The sequence below is a fragment of the Temnothorax americanus genome, unplaced genomic scaffold (genome assembly GCF_048541705.1).
Source record: "Temnothorax americanus isolate GAGA-0224 unplaced genomic scaffold, ASM4854170v1 Scaffold2, whole genome shotgun sequence".
Classification (NCBI taxonomy): Eukaryota; Metazoa; Arthropoda; class Insecta; order Hymenoptera; family Formicidae; genus Temnothorax; species Temnothorax americanus.
This window is the reverse complement of record NW_027509338.1, coordinates 2,556,625-2,575,686: the sequence shown is the minus strand read 5'-3', so window position 1 is coordinate 2,575,686 and position 19,062 is coordinate 2,556,625. Positions and strand designations below refer to the sequence as shown.

General features: G+C 41.0%; 1 protein-coding gene and 1 non-coding gene across 2 annotated transcripts; one reads left to right on the top strand and one right to left on the bottom strand.

The window, feature by feature from the left end:
• Nucleotides 1–526: 526 nt before the first annotated feature.
• On the bottom strand, nt 527–11,428 carry LOC143896805 (calpain-D). Its single transcript, XM_077404849.1, has 11 exons — nt 10,535–11,428; nt 9,705–10,066; nt 8,247–9,613; nt 7,806–8,045; nt 7,326–7,718; nt 6,441–6,742; nt 6,309–6,345; nt 5,877–6,202; nt 5,468–5,810; nt 5,213–5,391; nt 527–5,148 (listed from the first exon to the last, which is right to left on the bottom strand). The coding sequence occupies exons 1-11, from the start codon at nt 10,924–10,926 to the stop codon at nt 4,968–4,970; spliced, it is 4,122 nt and encodes a 1,373-aa protein (XP_077260975.1). The 5' UTR covers nt 10,927–11,428; the 3' UTR covers nt 527–4,967.
• Nucleotides 11,429–11,965: 537 nt separating this feature from the next.
• Trnar-ucu (transfer RNA arginine (anticodon UCU)) lies at nt 11,966–12,038 on the top strand. Its single transcript has one exon. It is a non-coding gene; the product is annotated as a tRNA-Arg (tRNA).
• Nucleotides 12,039–19,062: the final 7,024 nt, after the last annotated feature.

Here is a 19,062-nt window from a genome sequence, read left to right as displayed (position 1 = left end):
GATTTAAAACCGTCGCATTTTTTCCACCCTCATTTCCGCGAGTCCGCTGCTCTGTTCTCTCGCTTAACTTATCTCGCGCGAGCATCGATTTTCAATTCCACCGCGAAGATCGATACGCTGGAACTCGGAAAATCAGTGCTATCGTGCTGTCGGCTTGACATTAGAATATATATCGGCACGCTTGAGATGTGAGTATCGACCACGTATCAAAATTTATAGCTCGAAGCGAACTCTCAGAACCCATAAATCCGAATTTTAATCGGAGACATTCCGGTTCTTACGAAATTGATCCTTAAAAAAATTCTCGACGTCGTTTTCCTTTCTCCTTTTTTACCGAATCACAGAGTCACGGAGTCGATCGTTCCAATTCCATCATGTCGAGATAGAAAATACGGATACGCAGTTGACGCCGCGTTAACGCAATTTAGAATGCACCCTGTACGTGTAGCATCATTTAAGAAGTACGAGTCGCTCAATGACCATGAGAGAATGACACTTTTTCCGTTTTTTTTCTTTCTTTTCTCTCTCTCTCTCTCTCTCTCTCTCTCTCTTTACACCTTATTATACAAATACAACGAGACACCGTGTAATTCTTATATCTTCTTCACATATTAAGAATATATTCCTAGGTACTCTGCGAGGACGTGCGACCGTCCGTAAAGCGATCCGTCGGCGCTCGCGGGGCGGCGGCACGCGAATGAGCCGTGCTCAAAGCAAACTTAATTAAGTGATAATTGGCGAACGCGAAATTCCCTCCCCGGAGAGGATTCGCGTGCCGCCGGCGCGCGGGACCACCCAAACGGACATGCATTTACGCCTCGCACGTCATCGTCGTATCTCGATCTCGGTATATCACTCTCTAACTGCGCTATATATATATTTATATATATTTATTTATTTATATATAGAATGCATTATATATATATATATACGAACTCACCGCGCGGCTCGCAGCCGCGTGTGACAGAGACACCGAAGCACATGCAAAACAACTCAAAAATATAACATAACAGTGCGCGATTCCTCGCCGGCTCCTCTTTTCTCCCCACCCTCTCTCCTCTCTCTCTCTCTCTCTCTCTCTCTCTCTCTACCATAAATAGACTAAATTATTCCTCTTTATGTATGTACAAATGGTACTTCCTCTTGGGTGTTTGTGCTTACGTAGGCCTGCACTCTCGCCGCGCGTTTAGCGTTAGGAATTAATTATGCCGATAACGCTCGGTCGCGCCGAATTTTATGCCTCGCTTCCGTATTACGGAAATGTTGACAAGGAAATTTCGATAAGCTCTTTGACGCGAACGGTGCCAAGATCGGTGGCGCAACGGGCTTTCGAACGTATATAAACGTACGATTTTTTCTCAATCTTATTTAAAAAAAAAAAAAAAGATTGCGAAAGAAAAACGTAGCGCTAAACGCACGACGAGCTACTGTTCTTAAATGTACAATACATCTTGTCCGCTTCTAGCTTGTGCAGATCTTTCGCGGCGATTGTTTGACAGAACGGCGATGATCGAACTTTGCCTTCTCCATTGTATCAAAATATATCAAAATCGCGAAACTAGAACAACCGATGGCGTTCCCTATTTTCTCAAGCTGCAGAGCAACGTCGGTCGTCGTAGTTTCTGTATGTACGGATATTATTCTGCGCGACAATGAAAATCTGCGGGATCCGTTAAAGTCTTCCTGAATGTATTTAGATATATGCAAGTCGATTTTCTTAAAATATTACCGAACATGTAAATTACTGAAATGTTCTTTCTCTCCGTCTCTCTCTCTCTCTCTCTCTCTCTCTCTCTCTCTCTCTCTTGCATCGGGAGATATCTCAATAAAATGTACATAGCAATCACGAAGAGGAAATTCAAGCTGCATTCTGAGAATATCTTGGGCCCTATATAGTAAAAATATATGTATACTCAGTAGACGTGTGTATACGATAGTTACATGAGTATATTTTAAAAATATTACCAAGATATCTCTCTCTCTCTCTCTTTTATTACACGCAATATATCTCAAGGATACTACACGTGATTTCCCAACAAGACGTGTCGACGAGATCCCGCGGATTTCCCTTCGTCGCGCGGAATTGCATCGGTTTTGCCCCCTACGAGTGCGTATAGTAAAAATAAAACACGCATGCCTCGGACACCGCGCGCATCCGCTAATAAATTAATATTCATTCACCGCTTCGGCAAACAGCGCCGTACACGCGGTTTTACAGCGCCGCAAAACGGGAACGCCTGAACGCTTTAGCCTCGGTGATTATGCAATATGTAAAATAGATCATTTGTGTTTGCTCATTCCGCGGGGAGAAACGCTCTTGCAATGTTACATTGCGACATGCGAATGTACGGTCATCGTCGGGAAACGCTCGCCGTCCGTTCACACGGGGTATACCTCGCCGTTATCGACGTCGTATGGCACTGTATATATCAGTGTGGTACTATTCTCGCGTAAATGCGTCTCGTACTTGGTATAAAAAAAAACCGAGGATCCTCTAGTTTTTCTGCGTGTGTTGAAGAATGCGATCTCACCATGGGTGTCGTATATGACAATGTCGAGAGGAGGAAGTCGAATCTCTCTCCCTCTCTCTTATAGCTTCTTTTTCTCATACCCACGCTATCAGAACATTTTGTCGCCTAATTTCATGATTTTCATGAAGCGCACAACTCTGGTAGTCCGCGTCTTATATTTACGAAACTATTATCTCTGCTTGTAAACAAAGGCCACTCAAATGCAAGAATCTACTGCAGATACTAAGAGTACGCGTAAAGAATAAATCCCTCGAATGTCTCGACGAGTTAAATGACGTTCGTAGACAAAGGTTCGTAGGTTCCAATGTTTAATTATTTGACCGGTATTAAAACAGCCGTTTAAGTCGCGAACCATCACGAGGGAATCGATTTTATTAACGAACAGTTTACTGAACTCTGTTTAGCGCATCACTGTAAAGACCGATTATGTGGACGTATTTCAGTCAACGTGCGTCAATACAAATTTTTCAAACGGACATTTCCCGAAACTATGCTCTTCGTTTAAACCCTTAAAACTAGTTACTAACACTTAGGCCTCGCTAAGACAATTCGGCCTGCTGTTATGAGATCAACGTTAGGGGAATGAATGTCTCGTTTGCGCTTTACCTTATCGGAGACAATCGTATGAGTCGAATCGCGATTTGCGATATAAGGCGAAACTAAAAAAAAAGTACATGTAAAAGTGTATCAATATGTGAATCTTTACTAATCGTTTGACTCGGCAAGAACTATACTCACGACATTTAAGTGATAGTGACATTGTAAAATTCACATTTTAAAAATATTCTTCAAAATAGAACTTATATAACTATGTAGCCCATTCATTTGAACAATTCAAACAAATTCGAGGTGTATGGGAATTTTGTACTATTAATTGAAGTACTGATTCATTATGTAGCTTCAGTCAGTTAAATAAAAGATCTCTTAATACAATTTCCGGTTTCAGATCGAAGCATCAATGGCTGATCACACCATCGCGTATTGTCGCATCACCACATTCAATGTATATAGAGAGCGCCAGATAATTTTTTGATTCGATATAATTGCATTTCAAAGACGTATGTCAATCGCGTGTGTCAATCAATCATTGTCTAAAAACATGGAATATGGCAGTTTGACATTAAAACGGAAATATCAGGTTTTCCCTCAAGAAATTGATATCATGACCTCGATATCGACTGGATGGACGAACGATAAAAAACACTTTGAAAATTTCTTTTTGAGATTCACGTAAAAGCAGGATTAACGATGTCTAACCCGCTGACTGCCATGCTTGCGCATGTATCTTGCAATATATTTACTGAGGCAAAAGAATGTAATCAGTGTGCACGGAGTATTATCGGCGATTCTCTAATTCTGACCTCAACTAAGTAAGCGATTTTACAGTAGAAGCGAAAGTAGGCTTTATACATACATTGCATAGAATGGCAGTGAACGCGTTGAGATACTTTTAAAAGTTTCAAGAGAGACCTTTGGTTCTCTCTCTCTTTCTTTCCGTAGCTACACGCTACATCCGTTTCAGCACAAGCTCTCCATTCAGTTGCGAGATGGAAACAACAAAGTCTAAATAAACATTCTACCCTACAGTCGATACATATCCTCGTGTTGAGATTCCAGCCACTTCTCTTTTTACATCGTGCATATATTAAATGGAACTAAGAATCCAAGTTCTCTTAAATGCGGGTTTCAAATACGGCCTTACAGCAATAGGATCGGCATGTAAACATTGGTTAAATTGGAAATGTCACGATCCGCGTAATCGTACTACATTCTAAGCAATTCCAAAAAACAATGTGTACGGTGTTCCACACACACATCCTTTTGTTCTTTTAAAAAATGTCTCCTAATGATTTCATTTTATATTATATTATTATGTAATCTTTTAGGTTTTGTCATTTCTCTTATGATGCTTAAATGTTAAGTTGAGAAAATAATTTTTTTTCGTTTATATAACAAGCAAAATGTTCAACTCGTTTCTTCATAAATATTCAATTTTCCATAAGTCTTCTACGGGGCTCAATGGTTCCAGCAGAAACACTTAATTTGCACGTAAGTTTTATTTTACTTTTTTTTTTAAATATATTTTAGGTTCATTCTTTCTCCCGTTAGCGCGCGCGAAGTGATTCACTATTTATTCGAAAAAAAGTATTTTTTTTTCACTGAGTCCAGAACCATTGTACGCGTTAATTGTTATTTATTGTATTACGTCCAATGCTGAGCATGTTGTAACGCTAAGAGCATCCGTGAAGTATCATTGGCTAGAAAGCACAAGGAATATTCTAATGTTCTTCAGAACGTTTTATAGTACGCTGAAATGTTTGTAGCTTGCTTTGGTTTCTTTCCAGTCAATTTCTCGACGTTACGAAAATCGTTTCTGAATACAGTCGGCAACCCTTTCCTCGAGCAACGGCCTCTGTTCGTTTTGTGCTCCTTTCTTCACGTTATTAAGCGAGGACTGTGCAAACCTTCTACCTGAGTATCAATTTGAGGACAATGTTGTGTATCAGGCGGTCCCCAATCGTGCAAATTTCCACTGTTAGCTAATCTGTGCGTAAGTCGATGTGCTATTGAGAAACCTCCGCTACCTTCCAACTGCGTTAGAACTATGATGACTTGTCTGAAATCAAAGTATTAATGTAAAATTTGGTCGTGCTGTGAGCAGAAGCTTAATCAAATTTTACCTGTGAAGGGGAGGGACACTATCGGCAGTTCTGAGTTGTCCTCTCGTGGACACGACGTTATAGCTTTCATGGCAGTCGCATTTTACGTGAATCCACTTGTTTACGTGACGATTTTCAACCATTACCACTAAACCGGCCCACCCTTTAGTTAAATAATAAGCAGTCATGCCTTCTCTGCCCTGTAAGATGTATATTGATATAAATTATAGAAGTAATTACTTTACGCATTGTTCAAAATACGATGTAATGGCTTACTTCATGCCGTTGTCCTTTAGCCAATGTTAGACTTATAATGGCATCGGCTAAGACAAAAGCAGGTGGTGATATTTGCTCGACGAGAAGTCTCTTTGAGCTGTGAATAGCAAGAACGTATTCCGGATAACTAGAAGTATCTTCCATTCCAGTGTGCCAATGATTAAAGGCTAGGCATACGACGATATATAGATCTCTCTCCAACATCTTGTGACAGCCGACAAAGCCGCGTACCTGCCGCTTACTGTGTTCCACTAATCTACCGACTTCTGGAGCGGCTGGAGATCGCGTGCGAAAAACTACTACGCATAAGTCCAGTTGAGAACGTTGCGATTTTTCTGAATTTCTAGAAAATTATATATTCGTTATTATGTTATATTCGCGCGCGAACCGCGCGGTTTAATCGTCTCACCTTTGGCCCTCTTGGAATAGCGTAAATTCCGTTTCGGTGGGTTCTAATACTGTCAAAAGGACACATGACAAATGTCTGAGGGACGACAATGGAGGGAGAGTGCCGCGCAATCTCACTTCGCTCCATCCGACTCTCGTCTTGCAGATGTCAATGCAATCGAAGTACTTTAAAACGTCGTCAAAAGATATCCAAAAGACGCCATCTGAAGCACCATGCGGCATAAGCATCTCTCGCAGTTGCGGAGTCCATATAGGACTGTCGTCCGACCAATCCCCTTTCCAACTATAATGACCCCAAGGATTGCGTAGTCGTAATAACCGTATTCCCTGCGTAACAATCGCGTGACATGTTCACTTGTTTCACCACACTTGTTTCAAGTTAAGTCAAGTAAAACGTCAAGCTATAGGTGTGTACATCATCTGTGACACCTACCTGTACATCACGGACATCGAGGACAGAATATGCATGTCTGGAATAGACATTTTGATTAAAAACAATCAACAAAAAATATGAAAAAAACGAAAATCGAATTTAGATATATAATATAAAACAATTCCATTTTACCTCGGCCTTAAACCTTTGCGTTGATATTCCTCCTCGTCAACCTTCATATTACCGCCTCCGCAGCTAGCACCCATTAAAAACATAGCTTGCCTCGAGGACAAGAGTTGTGCCCATATTAGGTCCCTATCGAGTTCGTCTTCGCTTGGCAATGCTGAAGGTTGTAAAGGCACGCTCTCACACGGGGCACCAGTTAATGTCGCTAGACCTTCTATAGCACGGCCGGACACTAAGGCCTCGTAACAGCCATGTATTTTAGCAACTGCTTTCTCAATTAACGGCACCCAAAGCTGTTTTCTTTTTGCCTTTAATATAAGATGTACGTGTCACTAATAATATATACGCGTGTCGGGGAATATAATAATATTTAACCCTTAGCTGGTACACTTCACCAGAATCATATAGCTGGCACACTGGGCCGTTTCAGACCCCACCATTAAAATGCTTGCTGCGAGAAAGCTATTGATTTTTTTCACTTAAAAAAATTCCAAGAGTCTTCGAATGTTGTTTTAACAGATATCATAGGTTATTTTGATAAAATGTAATATTAAGTATGAAAAAAATTGGAGAACGTAAAAGAAAACAAAAAAATGACTATTTTCACTCAAAAATTCATAACTCTTCCATTTTAACTCTTCCATTCTTTTTATACTATTTTCGTACTATAGGGGGGCTTAAATTAGAGCTAAACTAGACTGGGGCGTTTAATACCCCACAATGCCAGCTAAGGGTTAATCCAATATACGACCGTTATGATACAATCAAATTAGAATAAAATTTACGCCGTTTACGGTCAAGCTTGGATCTTAGTAGCCTAATAATGTAAATGGCGTAAATTTCATTCTAATTTTAATATAACATATCTTTATGTAGCGTATGGACACATACCTGAGAGTATACTAAGTGGCCTCTCTTATCACAGGGTAATAGATCATCAACGAGCACCGTCGTCCATTTTCCATCTTTACACAGTCTAACTTGGTAAGCACCTTCGGGGCACGTCTCTTTCATGACCAAAACTCTTCTCACGAGCTCGTCACTCTCGGCCAAAACAGCCAGAGCCGACAGTAACCAACAATTTCCTAAGACACCTTGCGAGATATCAGAAGGTAGGGGTGTCCTAAAGACAGCCCAAGGCAGTTTAGAATCGATACTTGAGTCCACGTTAATTTGGTGTGGTCTTCTCCACTGGACGACATGATTATCTTTCGTATCCGCGGGATTATAGTACAGGGATTTCGGAGCAGGCGGAAACGAATCATCGACGAATGGCTCGTTTGTCTGCAAGATAAATGAGAAAAGTATTATATTTTATTGATAATTTAGCATCCTGGGCACCTACAATATGGTTTAAACTTATGCTCCTACCTCCTTGCAATATCGTACAATACGCTCCCATTTCTCCAGCGCGTCTCTTTCCTCCAGCTGTCTAAGATTTTCCATCACCACGCTCTCTTGCCGCTGTATTCTAAGAGTACTAGTGCCCGACTCGAGAAGCCTAGGTATCCCTCTGTCTCCAGATACTTGGGACAGCAACTTCGAGCTTTGGCACATTTCGCAGATAACAGTTGTACTCTTGTTCTCATACGTGCACAATTTACATTGCCACTAGATATAAAAAGAAAACATTAGAGATAAAAATAGTAACAATCCTCTAATTTATCGCGCAAATATCAATTTGCAAAATAAAGAATAAAAACCAAGAGTAAGGTAAATTGAAAGTTTCGGCAAGAGCGAACCAATCAAGAATTATTATGCTCGTGCCAATAACTTATTTCTAAGAGTTCTAAGAAAAAGATAAGTACTAACTTGAGTGTGTGAAGGATCTCTAGTCCTCGAGTGCCTTCTATCACCTACCGACGAACCGTTTCTTCTTACAGAATTTCTATGCCTCGGAGTAACTGCTTTGGAATTCGTCGGGGTTGAACAGAGTCTTGGGCTTGGACTCCGTTGGCCAAGGGCCCTATTGTCTTTCGGGACCTCTAGGAAGTCCGCTAACGTTTTGCAGGCGTTGCAGTTTTGCGCGGAAAGCGGATTCCTCAGCGTGCACGATGGGCACACCCAACTCTCACCCTTTCGTAGAGTGGCATCCTCCAGATGCATGATGCTTTTCAACTTCGAGCCGCAGCAAGCCTCGCACGTCGTTCTCGACGCGGCGTTCAGCAGAGTGCACTTTTTACACGTCCACACCGGTGACGGCGGATCGATCTGATCGTCCAGATCGGATTCCGCTGTGGCTAGAGTGGCCGCCTTCGGTGGTATATATCTGACGCTATCCCTCGACACCACGATCGGGGATTGTGCATGCGTCGGATAACTACTCGTGTCCTTCGTGACAGTTATCAAACTGGGCTGCGTTAACGACGGGGGTGATCGGGACGAACCGCAGATGTCACAACCGCTTGACCACAGTGGGTTATACGCGTAAGAACACTTTCTGCAGGTCCACATACGCTTTAGCGGGCTCACATTCGATACCTCACCCACCGGGCTGGTCGCCTCGCTGTGCGCCTTCGTTGGCACCAGACCTAACTTACTGCTCTGTTTCTTTGGCAATGGCGGCGGTATGTCGGGATCCGTAATCCCAATATAAGAATACTTTGGTCTCGAGTTGAAGCCAATGGAATGCGGCGGCACCGCAGGCGGTTCCTCGTCGTTCAAACTCCTACGGTTAACAATCTTCTTCTGCGTCACATTCGCGACCGAATCGGCGTCCGAGAAGGATCTTCTGTAGGACAGGGGTCCGGCGGACGATAACGCGCGCGGTACCCAAGCCGGTACACTGATAACCACTCCGCTGCAAGGCGCGGGACTCCTAGGAGCGTCACACGCCTCGCATTGCTCCAAACCGGGCGCATTGTCCAGCGTGCAATTGTCGCAGCTCCACAAGCCGTCATCCTGACGCGCTTCCGGCACCACCAGGCTCGTAGGTCGTTGTACCATGTGTTCCGATAATTTTTGAACAACGGAACCGTTCGACAGCGAACGACTGACTTTAGACTTGACCCGCTCGTACATAGAAGGACTATGTCGTTTTGGAGAACGTTGCGAGGTATCGCTGTTATCTGTGAACGGAAGCGTAGTGGACTCCATTGCTCCGATTGACGGCAAGATCCAGTCTTTATGGTGCCCTCTTCCTCTTTGGCTTCGGCTTATGCTTGTCAACTGTGCCATGCCTGAAAAATTTTGCGAGCAACAACTTTCAATTATCTAGAACGTGACGATTTTCTGACGATTCCTACAACGATTGTATTACGTGACACTCACCTGTAATATTAATTTTACCATCGTTACCGGAGCCACTCTTGCTAACACCCCCATCTAGGACGTTGGCCAAAAGTCCAGACGTGACTTTAAGACGATTTTCTTTGTACAGATTAATCTTTCTACTCTTGCGTGCGCCAATCTGCTTTCCGTCGATTTGAGCTATCGACGCACTAGCATCGCAAGCCGCACAAATCGGTGAGCTGCAATTATTGTCCAATAGACATCGAATACAAGTCCACTGTGTGACTAAAGAAGGTAAGGACGAAAAACGCTTCAGTGGTTTCCCGTCGGATGAATTACCACCCAACAAGCCGCAGTGAGAATTCTTCCTAACGTCGGCTACAGACAAGTGCCTCTCAAAACTGCAAAATTATAGGAACACATACCGTAAGAACGCGTATAAAATTTATCTTTCAGAATGAGAATATGTTTGTTTGTGGCATTTGAAAAGAAAATTAATCGAAGAAGAATCTCAATCTATGTTTATTGCAAAATATAACAAACAATATTAATTATTGACGAAACATTAATTTAAAAGTCTGCGAACTCTTGTTTTAAACTTGAGATTTCTTTGCTCAAAATATAGATATGCTCACATAAAGGGGAGCTTTATTTAGGATTAAGTGCCAAAAGTTCAGTTCTACTTCTTGTAAACATAAACATGACATAAGGGAATCAGGTGTCATACTCTGCGATACAAGTGTATGTTTCAGGTATCTCCAAACAACTCGCGACTATCCATGCAGACAGGATAGTTTTGGAGCACGGGCAAAACACATGGGAAAGAGAGAGCCAGGAGGAGGACGAAGTGGGGACGTGGGGATCCTCACCCGTGAGAAGCGGGACGTCGGAACTGGCCGACCGTCTCCGTCGGTTTACGCGCCAATCTGTCTGCCCTCGGCGGTGGCGTCGGCGGTGACGATTCCCCGGAGGAGGCCTCCCCCCTCGCGGGACCCTCTTCGTCCTCGCGGCACCTGGTCGAGCGTCGCGCGCGATCCCCCGCGTGCGCCGCGACCGCCGCTCTCCCTCCCCCCTGGCGCGCGCTGCCGCTACGCTCCGCGGCTACGCTCGTGGCACGGTCCTGCCTGCGATCGAGGCTGGCCCTCTTCTCGTCGCTCCTGAGCCGCGTCAGCCCGCACCTGGCGCATCTCGCGCTCTCCGTCGGATTTATCAGGGCGCACTCCGAGCAATGCCACTGCAGCACCGACGCGATCGAGCCCATTCTCCACGCGTAGTCATGGCTCCCCCGCTGCGCCGCTCTATATCACCACTGTCGCGCGACCACGGACACGACGGTGTCGACCGCGACCGTCGACGGCGCCCGGCGGCGTCAACGGCGGCCAGCGACGACGGCGACGACGACGGCGGCTGCGACGGCTCTGTTGCACACGGAGTCGGCGGCACCGCGGGGGCAGCGACGTCGATCCTCGTCCACGACCTCGACCCTCGCTGAACGCCCGCGCGGAGCTCTCCTCTGCCCGTCGCTCGGCACTCGGCACCTCCGTCGCCGCACGCTGCACGACGGGAGGGACGACGCCGCGACGCGAGGCGACGCGACGTGATGCTGACGCGAGGCGACGCGACGCCGCCGGCGGCTGGCGGCTGACGGTTAACGACGGCGATCAGCGGTGCCGCGCGAGACGCGTCCTCCTCGTCGTCGTCGTCGCGACGGGAGCCCGCCGTTCTTTGTCATATGTTCCGCGACGGCCATATTTCCCGTCGAGGCCCCCTACCACGCGGTCAACCCTTTTGTCCCGCCAGCCCGCCAGCCCGCCACCCACCGATCGTCGCGACCTCGCAGGGACGACGCGAGATCGCTCGTCGCTCCGCGCGTTGTAGATTTTCCAAAAACTAAAACCGGTCGCGTTGTTCCGTCATCTTTTGCCAAATTTCAGCTCCGTTCGTGGAATCAGCTGATCGACGTATGATTCTCGTAGTTGCACAGTGTTCCTGACGTCATTTCCGCACTCGCTTTGATTTGTAGTGGTTCATATTTAAATAAATAATAAGTGGCGGGAGTCAGTCTCGACGGTAAACGATGATAAATAATAATATGTCATTTTGTGATAACGAGTCTTTTTAGTCTCTTTGAATACTATTACGCAGATATTTCTCGAATGACTGATTTGCGTTCACCAAAAAATTTTCGTGTGCGCGTTACTGGACGTTTTAATTGCCACGCGCACTAGTGGCATCTGTGAAAGAAAAGACGAAAGGCGTGCGTCTCCTATTGTAGCAATCCAAGGCGCTGAGCTTACCGAGTCCCTGTGGCGCAGAGGATAGCGCGTTGGACTTCTAATCCAAAGGTCGTGGGTTCGATCCCCACCAGGGATGAAACGCGAGCGGAATTGAAAAACCGTTTGCAATTATTTTTTTTGCTCATTTGTCATTTACATTATCGCTCAAATTGTGAAAACAATTGAAAGCTATAATGGCGAAAACGTCTTAATTGTCGAGCCGATATTATTATGAATTTTGTAACTCGTTCAGGATATTATCGTTTTGTGATAAAGATACAATATTAAAAAAAAAAATTGCACGTCGCGTAAGTGTGCGCCTCTTATTAAACGACGTCATGTAAATAAACAGGAAAAAACTAAAAATCTATAAGCCTATTATATAAACGGAAGATACTTCTTTTTTTACTCAAGTATTTTAACAGGAGTCAACCGTCGCCGTGAGATTACGTTAATGACGTCAATGACGTTATCTTGAAAGATAATTAGGTTCGATTTTAGCTTACGTGTATTTATCGGAAGGGAGTCGAGCAGAGTCGAGCGCACCGTTCATATTCGAGACATAAATATAAATATTTTACTCGCGATTAGAGCCTTCGGATTAAAATACATAGTTGTATATTGTAGGCCGAGAGAATTAATAGGAACTCATCTTCACATTGATCCTTTTTATTAGCAGGATCGCAGTGCATGGTAGCCCATACGCGCACGAAAGCATTGACCCGCGAACTGTCGACTTCGGCTTATCTATATCTATATAAGTACCTATCGGTAGAGGGGGCAAACGATTCTCTTTCAAATTCTTACGTAGCCAAATCATCAGCTGTTGTTCCTTCGCGCGTGAAGAAACACAAACATCAGCATTGGTACGGAACGTTCGAACGTCCGTATAATATGAAATCAAATATAGCTCGCTAGATTATCAGAAAATTCGCTTATTATATTAGATATAAATAATGTCAAATATTAATGTTTCTGCTTTCTGAGAATATCATATTTAAAATATCTCGGTAATCTTATTGAAGAAGGAATACAAGAGAGATGTGTTTTAGCATACATCCAGTATTTGATCATCCATAAATACTCGGTACCTCATTAAGGGATGACACACGAAACTCTCCGCTTTCTGGGCCTGTCCAGATTTGCTCCTCCGAGAAGCTCACGGGCATCCCCTTTTGGTCACCGAGAGAGAGAGACGGCACCCCGTCGGTTTATTTACGGAAACGCCTCTCTTCTTTGACTCTCACTGAGAGGCGCTTTACTTTGATTGCACCAACTGCTAACAGTGTTTTAGTTTTGTTCGATTTCTCGAAGCGAAAATAATTCTGGTGCAAAGGAGGTCTTCGAGCGTAAAGAGCAGGGAACAAAGTGGGCAAAAAGAGATTAATTAGAAAGGGAACACGCCACGCCTCGTTTCTGCAACTGAAGTTTTTCATTTTGAACAGCAAAAATTTTACGCTGTTATATTTTGCATTTCTTATTTTTTGACAGAGCGTGGATTTTCAACAATTTTCATTTTAATTAAATAAAACAGTAAATAGGGTTTCCTTTAACAAACGCACGTTATTTCCATATCAAATTTATAGTTGAAATAAAAAACAATTCCAATATATATAATATATATATATATATTGGAAATGGAGATAAAATTCGTTTGCGGCCGATAAAGATAAAAATATTATTTATTGCCGAACGTTATATACGAAATCTCTTCTATTATTGATATCTGTGCACACACGTGAATCGTGTACAACGGAATATTATAAAACTATATTTTAAACGATGCCCCTACGCCTATCTTTATGTCAAGATCGTCAAGATATATTTGAGGTGACGTTTTCCATTATTACTGCGATAAACAATCCTTGCCAAAAGTATTAACGATGGCATACTAGAATTTTCCGTTTCAACGACACCAACATTTCCATGGTCGTGTTTGCCAAGTAACAGTGACGCCGTTTAAACTTTCCGTTTTGTTATTAATCGTCACTTGTACCTTGTATCTGTACCTCCATTGAGCGTGACGGGCGCGGGGGATCGCGATCGAGCAACGACAATGTGCTCCCGATTCTAGGTTCTTTATCTTCGGCCCGAAGTGATTTTCTCGGACTTTCGAATCGCGACGTGACGGTCACGATCGGCCTCGTGCGCGTTCCGTTTGCCGTAACGCTCTTTGGAATGGAGCCAGTATACGATTTACTGCTGCCAGACAGCTAGTCGCCGCGTCCACACGACTCCACTTCGTAATCGTAGAACAGCCTCATAAATAATTGTGTTGTTCTTCCTCTCTCATTTGCGTGAACGGCTGACACGGGCTCTTAATTAGCGGCGATTATACTGGCACACGCGATAGAGCCGCGCGTTCTGCGACTCGATCTCGACACGAGTATCGAGTATCGTTATATAAATTGCAATTTGTTGCCGGCAGCGAAAACGTGTCTTTAATTACATTACGGGAGGCTCGATGCGTAGATCTGAATTTATTTATTGTAACGCATTATACATATAGCTGACGTATATAAATTATTCACTTATATTATACGTTTACGCGAGCGTTACTTCTGTAGTAACTTACGATAATTCCTTCGCGTAAGCGGGATTTTGTAGTAACTTACGATAATTTACTGCGCGTAAACGCGTGAATTATCGTAAGTTACTACACAGAAGTAACGTAATATTATATACATAATAAATTCGTTAAAATTCTCAACAATTCTACAAATTCTACAAAATTTTCTGGCTACTGTTTTTAACGTTTTATACATCATTCTCAGCGTTTTGAATGCGGAAATAAACAAATCTGTGTGCATATATTGTTGAGATATATGTTTTAGACATTGATGCTGGAGAATAACAGTAACAAGACCCCCTGCTGCTTGGAAAACTCTTAAATCTTGGCAATTGACATCACTCTATTCGTTTACCCTGAGTCAATTAACTACTTAACATGGAGAATGTCGCATATTAAAACTCATAAATGGAAAATTTTCCGTGAGGTGATATCACGAATAAATGCATTGCGTCTATTGTTTCCATATCACAAACATGGAGATTGCATTGAACGGCTATTGATCTTCAACGTAAAAAATGTACGAAGGCGAAATAATACGTCTTTGATATACTCGATAAAACTTATCTAATCAGTCATTTAGATAATTACTTACATACGCATACACATATGCATTATTAGAGTTATACGTGATTATTATATAAAACGCATATTAGATTCGAAAGTATGACATTCATCATTATCCGCAAATTTAGGATTGTTAATACGACATGCTTCACTCGAATAAAGCTTTCGATTAAATTGTCGTCGAGGAAAAATCTAATCTAATAGCTCACGAGAAGAAAGTTATACATTTATCGCATGGAAATCTCTTGACACTCTCTGCCCACTTTTATGTCACTTATTTTCTACAACATTAACCGATGCGTGTCTAATAACAGTTAACTCTATGACGGAGCTTCTTCATGCGTCGACAGATTTTTCTTCGCTTCACTTTGAACCGAACAATTCACTGCGAAGAAAACGGTTTAATGTCGCGATTATATATAAAGAACTTTCTTCCGTGATCGATATAATGTAAACGTGTGCGAGAAAGCATTTTACAATCTTGTATTATGCGGGAAAGTATAAATAATATTAAATAATACAAGAAGGAGTTTTCTATGTCACGTTCATTATTTTATATATAATAATTTAGAATATTAAGTAACATTGATAAAAAGCCTACTTTTATAAGAAAATAAATAAAATAAAATATTGTAAATTCGGTGTTGTACGAGACTTCAAAATTTATCAAAAAAATTTTGGAAAAGATTTCTCGCGCGAGGGAAACACAATGAGTTCATGTCTCGCCACGTTCTTACGTCATCCTATTTTTACGAATTGTCTCCGCGGTCAATATTTACTGCTATCGCGCGCCGCGTGGCAACGTAAAAGTGCTTTATCAGAGCGACCGTCCTCAGCCACGTATGCGAACTATTACGGAATGGATGGAAAACACGCGAATTATCCGTTGACGCGACGGGTTATCGGAGTGGCCATACCGCAGTTTTCGCGAGCTATGATTACATGCAAATCGATATTATGTACCAGCGGTCAACGGCATCGAATCCGGTTGGCGACCGATGCAGAATTCGTGCGCGGTACGATTATTTACGACGAATAAACTATAGAGAGAGATCGTCCGACCTCTCGATCGTCGTTATCTACGGATTTATGTATAACATTTATAAAATTATGATTATGCATATGTAAAAATATCGGTCCGCATACTCTGCCTTAAGGACACGCGATTTTTAGCGTAACAGTTTCCGTTTTGCGTGCAGCATCGAATATTGTAATTATAAGGCACCCGCCGACTCTCCTTTTAGACGCGATGACTTTACGGATAAGTAGCGCGCGTCTTATCGCGCGAGCGTAACTATTTGCATAATGATAATGCGTCTCGCTTTGGCAGTAAATTATACACGTGAATCAGTGCGAACTCACTGGCAATTCGCTGGAAGCGAATTTATGTGGCATCATGTATAATGTGAGCTTTTTATCAGCACGAACGATGAGTTTCCCGTCTCGAGCGGAAATATTGCGGCTTGGGAAATTTCGCTCATAATTCGCTAATTAAGAAAAATTTCTTGTTATCTCGATCTTTCTGCTTAACACAATAATGCATTTAAAATCATAATTTTATATAAATCGACTTGATGCGTATGAATAATAAATATTAATACAAAATTATAAAAGTATTAATAATTTTCGTATAAACAGTATATTTATTATTTTCCCCAGTCAATATCGAGTATCAGTTTACATCAATAAGTGTGAAATTATAACAAAGATGTAATGTAACTGATGCTCGGTGTTGACTAGGTTGTTATTTCTATCATTATATATTAATATTTAGGAATAGGATTAAGTATAATATGTACCTGAAAATCCGAATCAAATTTATATCAATAATCATCAAATAGTAAAAATATGCCTTTAACAGTTGGACTGGATCTTTGTGCTTAATAATATTTTTGCGTATACATCTTTTTCCAGTTTTTAATAATCCAGTTTTTAATAATCAAGTTTTATTTTCTAGGATTTGAGTGTAATATTTATAAGAAATAATATTTCATACATTACACTTGCAAAGTAATTAATCCCAATTAATTAGTTTCGAATTTTAGAGTAAGTATCTGCAATTGATAACGTAATATTTGTAATTATCAAAAAGTAATAGATTAAATAATTATCGCTTTGAAACAAATTTTTTTATTTAAAGAGACGTAAAATTTGTAATAAAGTTCTCATAAAAGATTCGAACATATTTGATCCAGGTTCGAGTCCACTTGGAAGTAATACTCTTGTTTTTTGGTACTCATAAAAAGTAATGTTTTCATTTTTCGAGATAATCATAGAAAGTTTAAATCTACGCCAACAAATTTGAATCTATTTATAAGGTTTAATTCCATTGCTAATAATATTATTATATTATTGTTTAATTTATGTTATAATATAATCAATGTGGTTAATAAATGTTATATAAGAGCGGCGGTGTGGTCTAGTGGTAGAGCGCCAGACTCGTAATCTGAGGAACCAGATTTCCACTAGAGCCATATGAATCATGGAAAAGTTTTTTTTTCCGAAAAAACCGCGCCCCTCCGTGCAAGATGCGGAGAAAACTGGGCTCCGTTTTTCGGAAGAGACGTTAAATCGTTGGTCCAAAGGAGGAAACAGTAGGGCAGTGTGGATGAATTGGATGTTAGGGTTGGGTACGTCCTTTCAAAACGCCCTTTAAAGGCCCCTTGGGGTATATAAAGTAAAATTTTTTATCCTTTTTTTTAAATAAATGTTATATAGCTAATTTTTCTGTTTTTACACGTGATAATGTAATTAAATTTAATTTAATTAAAAGAATTTATATAAGTTTGCTTAATTATCTGTGCTGATTCTTAGTAAACTTTCCTCAAATTTTTTTGGGACGACTTTCTGTAACACTTGAGTTTCAATCCGTTGTGTTGTGGTAACGTCCCGCGTCTATTGAAGCCAACGCTTCCAAGACTAATTGTGACAGTTCTCACAGTTACAAAGATTCCGATCTGTCCTACATAAATATCTGTAGTATTAATGTACGTGCCTCGTGTGAACAGACACTTGAGACCCCGAACGCGAATAAATGATTCTTCTCGACGTTTCACATAATCGTTGCTAGATAATAAACGCTTCTTAATGTAGTCCACGTGCCGTGAGAAATCAATAAATAAGGTATCAATGTTATCTTTTCTCATTCTCAGTTCTCGTTCCAATTAATTATCAATGGGCACACTTTTGATACAGCCGATATATCGTCTAAAAATAGATAAAATATGTGTATGCACACAAACTTTTTTATTATAATTATAGCGCATTATCTTTTGATAGAATTTTTTTATGATCAATTCGAAGAGAAACCGTTGTTTAAAAATTTTAGTCTATCACATTATAAGTATAAGAAGAAACAAATAATTTATAAATACATACATTAAATTTTTTGAATGTTTCAATATATAATTTAAAAAAAATATACAAGCATGTCTGATGTAAATGTTTATTTTAAATATATATTTTTAAAAAATATACATATCCCTCTATTCACTCCAACGTTTTTTCCGCCCTTTTATTCCTCCAACCACTTTCGAGTCCCACGTATTTTTTAAAATGTTAATAGCTTTAAAAAATTCTCCAAAAATTATTATAATATCTTTGTACCTTCGACTAAAAATCAATGTAAAGAAAATTTGGAAATTATTTATTTAAATATTTTTTTACAACAATTATATGTTGACAAACACGCGTTACGACTCGTTTTACTTAAAAAAATCATAACTCACGAACAAATTGACGAAGCTTAATGAACCAAAACGCAAATTAAAGCTAAAAGTAGTGCAAATGAGAAAAAAATGAGATAATTATTAATTAAATAGGAATACTTAATTTCGTCGCCGCAAATTTGGTAATTTTTAAATGGTACAGAAGGACTTTAAGGACTTAAAGAATGCTATAAAAATAATTTCTGAATAAGAAAAGGTGAATTTGAAGTGTGACAGATATTTTTTATGTAAAAAAATTAATTTTTTTTTATAATCGT